At 40.7% G+C, this 12,431-nt stretch overlaps 1 protein-coding gene across 2 annotated transcripts in view; it reads left to right on the top strand.

Annotated features, from left to right (window-relative positions):
- Nucleotides 1–5,605, top strand: part of LOC147429919 (GRF1-interacting factor 3-like) — a 36,493-nt gene extending 30,888 nt beyond the window's left edge. For both annotated transcript variants that reach the window (XM_086496108.1, XM_086496109.1), the window contains exons 3-4: nt 4,572–4,656; nt 4,755–5,605. In XM_086496108.1, the coding sequence (XP_086352234.1) occupies nt 4,572–4,656; nt 4,755–5,144 (475 nt within the window). In that variant the 3' untranslated portion in view covers nt 5,145–5,605. The remainder of the gene's footprint in view (nt 1–4,571; nt 4,657–4,754) is intronic.
- Nucleotides 5,606–12,431: the final 6,826 nt, after the last annotated feature.

Raw genomic sequence — 12,431 nt, 5'->3', positions numbered from 1 at the left:
GGATCACATACCCAAGCAATCTCACCCAACTTGGAAGTATATGCTTCACAAATTACGATTCAATGGCGATGATTACAGATGGAAACACAAGACAGAGAGACAAATCCTCCATAAATACTCCCCCTAGAACCGAAGTCCTGGCCATGAGGTATTTAGAGGCCAAATATACAACCAAACGCTCCCTAGACCACAACCAGCGTCGCTTGGAGGTTTCCATTTACAACCAAACACTCTTGACCGCTACATGCATCGCCAAATACAACTAGATGCTCCCTAGACCGCAGCCTGCGTCATCCAGAGGTCTTCCAGTTTGCATTGAAACCAACATCAAAACTAGAATCAAGCAAACTCAATCAATACCGAGACAAGTTCCGATAAATTATATTTCAAACAAATTACAAACATCATGCTCAAGTAGAGTTAAAAAGTCTAAATAGAAAGCACACTAAAAATCATTCTAATCAAGTTGAATTTGGTGCGGTGTGGATTGCACGATGGGAGTTACTCCGCTCCTTCGTCACAGATTACCCAGATGGGATAAAGTCACTAATTTCTTTTGTGATTTCAGGGATAGTGACAGGCTGACAATATTCTTTTGTATGACTTTATGAAAAGAAGTACTTTGAAATGCTAATTCTGAAAATGAATCGGTTATATGTACTCTCTCATGCGTGTAGTGTTTGAGTGCATGTTTCAAGGATGAAATGATTACAACGTTTAGGTCTTGTTCACCTGAGCGGTGATGTGGATATGATAGTAACAAGATTTAGTTAATCAAGACATTCGCTAGAGATCTGTGCGATCTGGATGTGACTGCTAAATACGTTATAGTGATCATGATTCTCATCTAAGATCTCGACGGGGATAATGAATGTGATCTGAATGTTCAGTGACTCTCATCTTCGTGCAAGTACTGGATATGTGTCGCCTAGTGCGTCTAGTCAGTGTGTACTGAACTAGTTTTTGCCCTATGTCTGTTTTTGTAGGCGTAATTAAGGTTGATTACAATTCGTTCAAGAAGGGGGTATGTCACAAAGTGATGACATGGCATGACCTAAAGGACGGACTCTGATAGAGAGGAGTCAAATCCCTAATGAAAGATGTAGAAGTAGTTTACCAACTTTCAAGTCTTGTGGAGAGGCCTAATTTTAAAAGTTTAGTTCCTACCAACTTATGGGACCCTATCCAATGATACCTAAGGGACACAAGAAATTAAAAATAAAGCAGGCCCACTAAAAAATTGCGTAGAAGGTTGATGACGTGGCAATTGTACGGACGTCTGCGATTTGCATTGTTGACGTGGCAAGCTGTATACATTTCCATAAATCGCGATGGCAGCTTCTAGCGCTAGCTTTTGAGCCAAGATGCTTTTAGACTTGAAGCTTTTCATGTAAGCTCCTTTTGGAAGGCCCACGGTCAATTCATTGCTAGGGCCTCATTCACGGACGCATTAGCTTGGGAGCGTTGTTGAGAAGAGGACGCTCGGACATTGTACTTTGCGAAGCATTAATAAAGTAGTAATACAGAAAGGGGTGCTAGTCTTTGGGGCAAGTCTCTATGGGCGCGAAACTCCGTCGTGCTGTGTCCTCTCTCTCTCTCTCTCTCTCTCTCAATTTTGTTCAGTTCTTTCAGTTTCTCTCAAGTGTGCTCCATTAGATTCTTAGCTTGGAGTATCCAAGTCTATTACCGTGAATATGATCAATTTACTGAAGAGCTTGAGGTTGAGTTAGCCATAGGGCAAACTCATAAAATTGCACCACTCATTGGTGCTCTTCCTGTTACCATCTAAGGATACCATGGCAAGACCGACTTCCACACCATGAAGTTAGGACATTGCGACACTCTTTGGGCATGCCTTGGCACGACAAAAAAGATGCTACCATTCAGATCCAAAACTGAACCATCACTTTGATGCATAATAAAAAAGCCGTCATCCTTCGAGTTCGATTGATCGAGAGTTTTGCATTTGAAATAGCCTCAGAATCCCCAACTGCATTCGCAAAATTCTGCCCACACTTGTCATACAAAGTGAGCTTATACAACCCACGACATAAAATGCCTGATGCAACTATCTCATCACCAAAATTGAGATCATAAACTGTACATCTGTTATCCACAAATTTCACAACAAGACCAATCTAGCAAGTGCAAATATAGACAAAAGGTTCTTCTTGATCCCAGCTACATAAAGTGCATCAACAAGTGTGAAAGAAATGCCATTCATAGCAGTCAGCATAGTCTTTCCAACTCCCTTGACCGGATAAGAGGCATTGTTGGCACAAGTGACTGAATTTCCACGAGGGACATCCTCGAGAGAGGTAAACAAGTCACGGTGAGAGGTAATGTGCTTTGTAGCATTACTGTCAAAGTATCACACATGAGCATCTGTAGCAACTGAAATACATGCATCATGGACAAAAGGATCGTAAGTGCACTCTGCACTAAAAGCCCATTCTGCATCAACATCAACATCACAATCTACTTTCACAGAAGACTCAACAATAGTTGCATTTGTAGTGGAACCAACCTCTTTCTTCTTAGACTCTTTTGCCTTCAACTTAGGACACTGTTTGATCAAGTGATCATTAGCTTTACAATAATGGCAATGCATCTTCTTTTTGCCCTTTCACCAAAATTCCCAGATAAATTGCTGCCAGTAGAAGCATTAGGAAAAAGGTGATTTACCACTCGCAGAAGAATCATGAGAAGTGGCTACATTGTTGTTACCACCTTTTCTTTGAGCATTAATAAAGGTGTGTTCAATTGTACGCTGATTAGCCCTGTTTTTCCTGGAAAGTGACTCTTGCAACAGCAATGTGCATAATGCATCAAATTTGACAACTTTTGGATTTCCTTGGGTCATAAGTCTCTAAGTACTAGCAAAAGTCTGGTAAGAACCTGGCAAAGCATCAAGAATAGACTGCACAAGGGAATTGTAGAAATGACTTTGCCTGTAGAAAAGTTGCTCATTAATATCCTTGACACGAGCAAAGAAAGCGTCCGTCTCATCTTCCTCATGCATAATCTTCGACTCTAGCTCTTTACGCAGCAATGCAATTTTAGTCTCATTGTGACTTGCATAAAGACCAGCCAGAATATCACAAGCCTGTTTTGCAGATTTTGCTGAACGAATATGAGGAGTAATAGTGCGCTTCACAGACAAGGCAATCAATGCATGAGCACGCATCTCTTACATCCCAACGAGCTTGCTCAGTCGTAGGCAAAACGGCTCTGCCAGCAACAACCTTGCAACCAAAACTTGCAACATCCTCAACATTGCCTACATCCTCGGAACTAGGACATACATCAATGTCCTGCACAATAATCCAAACGCCCTTTGATACAAGGACATGTTGCATCATGTAAGCCCCCATAGGGTAATTGTCCCCATCCCAACGGCAAACATCTTGACACATCTGTGTCGAGGAGAAACGAAGCGGGACCAACACGTGCTATATAGCACAACCTGTAGAAGACTGTAAGGGACCTGTTATGCAGAAAACGACACTGACAAAATTTTTGCAAAAAATGACAAAATTGCTTGCACAGGACTGTTTGTAGTGGAAACAGAGGCCGAAATGAGCCCGAATCAAAAATTTGAGTAGACGTAGCTCTACGAGGCATTCCGAAGTATTTGTCAACCCGTTGACGCTCACCAAAGCTCACAGAAATTGGAGAAAGTGAGCAGGCGTGTGATGGAGCTGCTAGCGACTAAGCTCGGGAGGACACAACCTGCTCTGATCCCAATTGTTGGAATTAGGGTTGCAAGGAAACACACACAGCTTCGAGAAGATGAAGGAAGCTCAAGGCACACAAAAGAGAGTGTATTACTTAGTGTGCAATGGAAAGATAAGATAGCCCTAGAGTGATGGGCGTATATACAATGCACGAGTGATGGAAAAAATGCCCCAGCGGTCCTAAGTGTGTTTCACACACATCACTACCACACGTATATGGTAACAGAAATCTGCTCCGAGCTAGAAATGTCTCCTTGAGTCAGAATGTGTCTAACTGTTTACAGCTCCTTCTCATAGATTTGTGCGATCCTTTCCCGTCTAGAGAATATTCTACCCTCACAGGCTATGACATGGCCCTCTTGCATTAAGACCGCTCCCAGACTGCTACCACAAGCATCATAGTAAATCTCGAAATGTTTCTACAAATCTGGTAAACTCAAAAGAGGACCAGTCATGAACTTTCCTTGAGTGTCTTGAATGATGCAATTTTTGAGGGCCCAAGCAAACAATTAGGATATGCTATGGAGAAGCAATCTTCGCAAACTTTCTAATGAGCCGCCTGTAGTAAGAGCATAAGCCCAAAAAGCTCCAAACTTCATGTACATTCTATAAATGTGGCCAATTCCGGATGGTTTCTATCTTGGCGGGGTCCATCTGTACACCCTATGTGGAGAAGATGTGTCCCAAAAAGTGTATCTCGGGTAGGAAAAACTTGCTCTTTTTCCCGTTGACCACCCTTGTGGATTTACCTGTGAATGAGTTAACATTTGATTGGTTTGCAAGTTAATCTGTCAGCTGGCCTAGGCTTGAATATTGATGAGTTGTGGGATGCAGCTTTCAACAGAAATTGCAATCAAATCTGATGTTTTTAGCTGCTGTAGCAGATGCTCAAACTCAACCACTTCCAATAGCCCAACAGGTATAGTAGCTGATGCTCTCTTATGTGCTCAGATGACGCTATATGTGAGCAATGCTACCTCAGCTGACGCCTTTTCTTTTTCTGTTTTGGTTGATCAGGCACATCATAGGCCGATGGCAATGCAGTATATGTCACCTCAGCAAGCACAAAAGCATATGCCGTCGCAAGCAATGATGAGGAATCCTATGCAGTATACACCCAATGAGGTAGCAGCATTACAACAAGCGAAGCTACAACAGCCACAGCAAGGGATGCATGGGCAGGGAGGGGCAAATGTCTTTCAAATGAACCCCTCTGAGGCAGCCATGCCTATGAACAACTTGATGATGTCCAGAGGTTACCCTGGGGGTGGGGTGCCAGAAGGCGTACAGATAAGTAGAGGATCTGCTGTGGAAATGCGACTATCCAATAATGGTACTGTAGGTTCTGGGTTAGGAGGTGAAATGGGACAATCTAACACCAAGTCCTTCAATGAAGGGGAAAACTAAATAACAGAGTCCCTTTGTTTTTAGGCAAACTGATTCAAAAGACCTACAGAAAGATAGAAGAGGACGCGGTTTAATTCTGCATTTATGATGATAGACAGCATTTTTGGAGCTATGATGAATCAAAGGTTCTGCTTATTTTTTGTGTATGGTACGGATGGAAGGGGACATGCTGTAACTCCACATTTATGAAGGGTTTTTGGAGCTGCGAGAAGATCATGCTTACATTTTGCATAGGGTTCGGTTCAAACATGATGGGATTGCAAAAAGTGGGGTACCGGTTGCAAAGCCTCCCCACAACCATTGGCCTTTGATAGTCTGCCTTTATCTGTGTAGTGAGTTGAGATACTTGGTCTTATCCGTAAGCCGTGAGCTGAGATACTGCAACCTTATCACCTCAATGCTTACAAATTTTGTTCATCGGCACTTCTTGTAGGAAGGATCTGTTAATGGTGTTTGCTCTGTGTGATTGTGCCAATACTACAAATTAGTGTCCAAAGGTAAATCTTGACGACTTCTGAATAATGATTTTATGAAACAACAGCATGTTTGGTAGGAAGTTGGAGATGGTAATGATATGGGAAGATAGAGATATGGGCCCTGAAAGGTCTATTGACTCTTTCTTTTGCAATTCTATGGGCACTCGGTGTTCCACTTTGTTTTAGAAATTGAAACTATGTATTGCATGCGACGAACCTTGGCTCATATGGATGTGAGATGTCCCCTTTGCAGAATCATCTTTGGGTAGCTTGTTGGTTGCTTGCTGGTTTTGGCAATACAACCATATTATCATCCTAGTCATTGGTTTATGGCAACTCTAGTGAGATGGAATGGGCTTTGGATAATTTGAGGGATAATTTTGCTAGTTTGTGCGCATTCCTGTTGAATGTTACCTGAACTGATGGGGAAGGTTGCCAAGAAAACAATCCAGTGCACTATCGCATAGAGGGGTTTGGTCTCTAGAAGTGAAACTATGCAAGGAAACAATAATTGCCTTGCTTTGCACAAAAAAAAAGGGTCGGTAGCAAAGCAGGATACTGTACTTTTTGGCTTGCAGAAGGCCTTAGTAAAGCCTTGAATTCTTCGGAATTAACAAAGAAATGTCTTCTGTATGTGCAGGTCATTGTGAGAGAGGTCACATTTGTTTTTCTATTTCTATAAAGAGGACTGAGTAGTGGATTACACATTCTTTTCTGGAGGCCATGGTCACTTTTCACTTTGTTTTATATAAAATTGGTGTCTTCAACTCAAACTAGTATGCCTTGATTGCCAAGCTTTGGAGGAGAAGGTATAAAGTTGGAGAGTGCCGGAATGAGTTATGATATGTTTAGTGCATAAGTTATTGAGAAGCAGTAGCAAGGAATACTATTAATTTGTGCTGAAGACAAGGTGCAACATTTGTACACGTATAAGTTTCTTGTAAAATATATCAGTTGTCGCTACATGGTTTGTTTTTTATTAGTTGATCATTTTTTGTAGAAGTATTAGACATGGGGTTGTTGGAATGCATTGTCTATTTCTCTTGATGTTATTGCAAGACATTTAGGTAATGTGGACGAACTAGTATCCTGATCAGTCATTGAGCTGTAGAACATGTAGGGGTTGAATCCTAAAATTGTACTATAGGGGTTGAATCCTAAAATTTGAAAGCTTCTTGTAGAGAAAAGTAAGAACGTAATATAACTTTAAGAAAAAAATTGCAGAACATAAGCTTAAACATAACATAACTTAAAAAAAGTCTCACAAATGATAGAGAAACATAACATAAAAATTATCACAGATATTAGAGGAAAGACTCTTGAGAAGTTATTTAATACAGAAGAGAAAACTGAATGAGAGTTGCTATCTTAGAACAAAGATTAAATTTCATTGTACGTTATATTCTATATTGTGTTTTAAATAATAGTATTTCTTGTAGTTTGGAGGATGTCCATTTAAATTATTGTATCTTTTGGTGGACGTTGCATCTTGAGTAATTATCTCTTGTGCTTCCAGTGCAATAGTAGTGTTCTTATCGTGTGTATTGTGCAGTACATGAAACTCGAAGTTTTGACAAAATGGGAGAAAGGACGACACATCATGTTTCATCCATTTTGGTGGATTTGTCATGTGCTCTTTTCTTAGCTTCAAAATCGGATGTCATGCCTATGTAAACACGGTTATTGATTTTGCACCTAATAAAGTAAACTATGTAGTTCTCTTTGTCTGTCGTTGTCTTTTAGGAGTTGGAGTAGCGTCAGAACGTGCTGCTTCCTCTTGTGAAGTTGTTATGTTGTTGGGGATCTCCTTGTTGGTTTCGTTGTCGATGTTCTGCACTGAAGTGATGTGCTCAATTAGTATGTAATCATATAATAATCAGATAATTATATTCTATAAGGGGTGCATATGGTTACCATATAGCGGTTCAAGCTTTCGAAATAGATCAGTTGTCTCACGAAACCGGGCATCAAAAAGGTCTCTAGTAAAATGCCATGTGAATTTCTCATCAATTAAGATTGCTCTCTCGTTCCCTCTGAATTCGTTCCCAAACTCTTTGACCATGTTGGAAAGTGCATGGCTTGCTGTATTCTTGTAGAGAACAAACAATTTGTCAAGGGCAATTTTGTAACCGTAGTGCAGTATCTCGATTGCATAGGTGGTGATTCCAACAGTCTTTGTGTTCAGTATTTCTTGGGCTTCTGTGTCTTGCAATAGTTTGTTTGACTCATCAAAGTCAATGCCCAATGATAACAGTATCTCTTTTTGTAACCGTGTAGAAAAAAAAAATAGATGTTGTAGAAGTAACCAAATTTGTTAATGTTCAGTGTTTGCAATACAAGAATATGAAGAACTCGAAGTACCTGTTGTCAACTTTAGCTCGTTATTTCTATATTCTTTGTTTCGATTGCTGCGTTTATTGATGTATGAGTGGAGGAGATGAGTCATGCGGAACCCTTCAATGAATGCACTCGGGGCCTCGCCATCCATATTTGCTAGTCGCATTTGATTTGAAGATGGGTATACAGAATAATTTTTTTTTGGTTTTGAGGTAGCTGCGATGTTGATGAATTTATCAAATATCTGAATGATAGAGAAAGAGAAATATGATGGTTGAGTTTTCTACATATTGAATGGCATAAAATGTAGCTACAAAATAGATTAATTCAAGGAATGGTTACCTGATCGGTGTTCATGAGGAGATGTTGGAGGTTGTTACTTGATATGAAGGAAATTTGTAGTCAAGAAAACTGTCGTCAAAGAATTGATTGTGTAGTCCATGCACCTTACGAGATGAAAGACAGAAAGAGTTAGAGGACTTGTTTGTGAAAATAAGCGAGGAAATGTCTAACCATTGGGGAAGTGTTCTACTGGCCGGCCAGAACATCCTTGGGGTTGGGATGTTCAATATTTTGAGATGACGTCTTTCTGTCACCCGAGAGAACATGATGTATGCCAATCCTGGGGCGAAAGCTTGTTTTATAATGAGGATGGATTTCTTTGATATCGTAGCTCCTTGAGATTTGTGTCCAATGATTGCGTACGCGAGTGACAAAGGGAATGTGCTTTTGTGGAACCATTTGCAATTGATTGCTTTTGTAGTATGTTTAGTCCTTCGTATTGTCATGGTGGTATTAGTGGAAAGTAATATTACTTCTATAGCAGCAATTTGACCGGTATAGTCGTATGAATGGAAAGTGTACCGCAAGTGGAGCCATTTGCGGCACCCATAGCCAAGTTAATGTCTTCTGTAATCATATATCTAGCCCTAATTGCAATATTGTCCATCTCATGGAATGCCTTGTCTTGGAGCCACATTCCTGCAGTAATGGTTCGTCAAGAGCATTGGTCTTTAGTGGAATGGCAAAAATATCGGATGCCGAGAAGGACTTTTGCAGAATGAAGTTGTTGTACTTATATACGTCCTCCCTATGAGTACATATCAATGTAGTAGCATCATCAATTACTCGTAGGAGTTCAGCTTCATTAATTACACATTGTGAAAGCGTTTCTGCTATTTGTTGTTCTGTTGGTTGCTTGACACGGATCGTATCCAAGAATTGGACGTAAGCGGGGTCTGCAGTATGGTGAACTGAGAAGGTCATGTTGTGGTAGTGGCTGCAGCGATGTAAGCTGAGTTTTGTATGTTGCAAACATGGCATAATGGCTCCTGTGATGGCAGGCTGGAGGAAGTTGCGCCAAATCCCCAAAAAGCAAGATGAGCTTCTGACTGAATGGGTCAAGAGTTGCTGATGTTAACTATGTGGCGAACGACCATATTGAAGATTATACTCGTTAGCATTGATATCTCGTCTATGATAATGATGTTGACACCATGTATATCGACAAATCTTTCATCTGTGGGATGAATTGCTTATGGAAAATGCTGTTTGGAACAAGGAATCGTGAATTGATAGTGGACTGTAGTTGCAAAGCTGCTAAGGCGAGCAGCCGCTGCTCCGGTTGATGCAGTCAGGATAACGGTCTTATTATTTTTTATGAAGCTTGAGGTGAAGAATCTTATGAGGAATGTTTGTTCACATTCTGGAATGCCTGTAATGACATGGAGGCCATTACTTAGGCCTGATATACGATCGAAGATTTCTTGCCGTTGAGAGATCAGAACTGCATTGTTGGTTTCAGCGAACTCTTGCAGTAGCTTCAACATTCTAGCACGACTTTGAGATACTCCTGGTTCAACTGTGTCATTCACTGTACAAGTGAGTGGATCTTCACGATTGAGGATGAGCTTTTGTTTTATGAGGTTTAAAGTGTCCTGTATTTTCAGAGACGAGCATATTGCGTTGGGTGTGCTCATTTATGTACATCTCCAAGTCTTCATCATCAAGAATCATTCGACGGATTTTGCACTCCAGGAAGTAAGAAGAGGGTGTGTTGGTTGGTGATAGAAGTTCCATCTCATTCCTAAAGAGAAGTTTTTGCAACAAGACATTGAAGAAGAATCCCTTTGTTTGATGGCCAAGATCATACTCTGTAAATCTGACGAGGCATTGTTTCTCTATGATGCTGTTGTTGTACGCATCACAAAAACTCACTACAGGAGTATGTTCGTGTGGTTTTAGAATTTTGTATCTTCTGTGGTAGTCATAGAATGTAATCTTTTAAAAATGAAGGGGCCTTGCACAATATAAATCAATTGGATGCATGACTATAGTCTGGCTACGAGATAGCAACCTTTGCCATAGTGATGGTGGAGAGGAGTAGATGTATTCAACCCGTTCACTACTTGTGATGATTGGAATCTTCAAACAATTGATTGCTGCCTTTGTTGCAGATATTGGCTTTGATAATACAGAGGCTGCAATTAGTTGAAGCTTTGCTTTGTCCAAGCCGTGAAGTCCAAGCCTTGCTGCATCATCTGTGGAGAGGTTCAGTTTTCCAAGGGGTTCTGGTTTCATTGCATATTTGAGAAGGTAATACAATATAGATGAATTTGTGACTCTTTGAATATTCATGTGTGCCTTTTATAGGAGCAAGATTGTGGGATGGTACGGGACAACATTTCGATGGTCATACCCAGAACGGTAGTAAAGCCATCTAGCGGTACATGCATCCATAGTTGAAGTCGTCCTGTATTGTGGTTCAAACGGGAAGCGGTATTCACACACTCTAGCTGATCCCATAACTCTGCAAGAGTCTTTGCATTTGTGTATCTGTTTTGTGGTAACGAGGGTCCGCAGCTTGGTGGTGAAGATATCTTGTGATTCTGCTGGTATGTATGCAGCAATCTCGTTTGTAACTCGGCACAAATCTTTGTTAGAGATCCACAATATGACATGTGTATGCGGTGAGCCTCGATTTTGCACTTCGTAGCGCACCATGTGATGCTCTACATGGCCAAGTATGCTACTTCCATTGATGATGTATTTATTCAGGAAAGCGTGCAAGCAAAGGTGAAACAGTGTTGCACACTCTACAGGGCAATCGTTCCACTTGAAGTCTTGGTTGTGAGGTCTCTCAAGTTTCGTCGATGCCATGGTGGAGTACCTGGCATTGTGGCTAGGAGATTGTATCGTGTGTAGATGCCGCGGTGTGTGCTCGTTTGTAGATATCACTATCCCTTTGCAAAAATTACTATTTGTGGATTTTGCAATCATGATAGCTTGTTTCAATTGGTACATCATGAGCAAATATGGCTTGTACAATGTGTACACAGAGAAGGAAGTTTCGATTTTCATTCTAATGTATTCACTAAAGTCGAATTCTCCTTGGTAGTTTCCTCTTTCCACAGGAAAGAGGAAAGGGAATATCTCTGATTCTAATGCAATCTCCTGCACTTCAGATTCATGAGACGGAAGTCCATTGTATTGAAAGCTAACTGTCCGCTTGCTTAGATAAGCGGTATCATGTATTTGTATGGAACCAAGCTCGTGTTTGTCTTTAAGTAAATGCAGTTCTCTTTGTTGTGCTGAACAAATTTTGCAATATGTTAATTTCACATTGTGCTTCTGCTTGTTGCATAAGCTCAAATGGATTGTTCTCTAAGTGGTCCCTTACGATATTATGTATAGTTGATGCTGATAGAATACAAATAGATGTCCTTTTGTTTGGCTGCTCAGCGATGCACCAGTACTTCTTGAGAATTGGATTATTCTTTATGTTGTATGCTAGCACTGTTGCTAGTGGCGTGTTTGCAAGTAACGAAGTTGGCCGAGACATGCAGATTAGTGGATTGTCGAGTAGCGACCTTCTATCAAGCAGACCTTTTGCAATCGCAGTTGCTGTTTTTGTGACGCTGATTGTGACATCGATGATGCTAAGGAGTTGCACAATTAGTTGATTTGTATTTAGGATGGCTTGTATATAGTCGGGTTGCAAGATGACAATGCTGCTTACTCTTGAACTTTTCAGGCAAGCAGAACAGCAAGTCCAATTCACTTTGAGATTACGCATTGTAGTTGTTTTCAATAAGGTTGCGTTTGCTAGCTTCGTGCGTGTGGTGTTAAGACCATCGTTTTGGGTATCTTTTTTTGATAGATTGCACATGCCACACCTTCCGCAGATGGAAATGTTGTGAGCTGTGATGTTGCATTCCTCTTGCCAAGCCTCATAAATATGCTACACACTAAACCATGAAGAAGCAACAGGACAAAGTAGGACTTTTTGTCTATTCATAGTTTGAAAAGTGGCGTATTCCCGGCGTCTTTTGTGGGTAGCACGTAGCGTAGTAGCGATTGCCATTGAGAAGGCCTACACTTAAATGCAACTGTGAACACAACAGATATAAATTAGTCCGATTCAAATTAGAAGGGACTAATATAATGAAATTGGACAACAAAAAAAAGTAGAAGG

This window comes from Adiantum capillus-veneris, chromosome 22 (genome assembly GCF_014529385.1).
Source record: "Adiantum capillus-veneris isolate H3 chromosome 22, ASM1452938v2, whole genome shotgun sequence".
Classification (NCBI taxonomy): Eukaryota; Viridiplantae; Streptophyta; class Polypodiopsida; order Polypodiales; family Pteridaceae; genus Adiantum; species Adiantum capillus-veneris.
The sequence above is the reverse complement of the archived record's forward strand: the minus strand, read 5'-3'. Positions and strand labels throughout refer to the sequence as shown.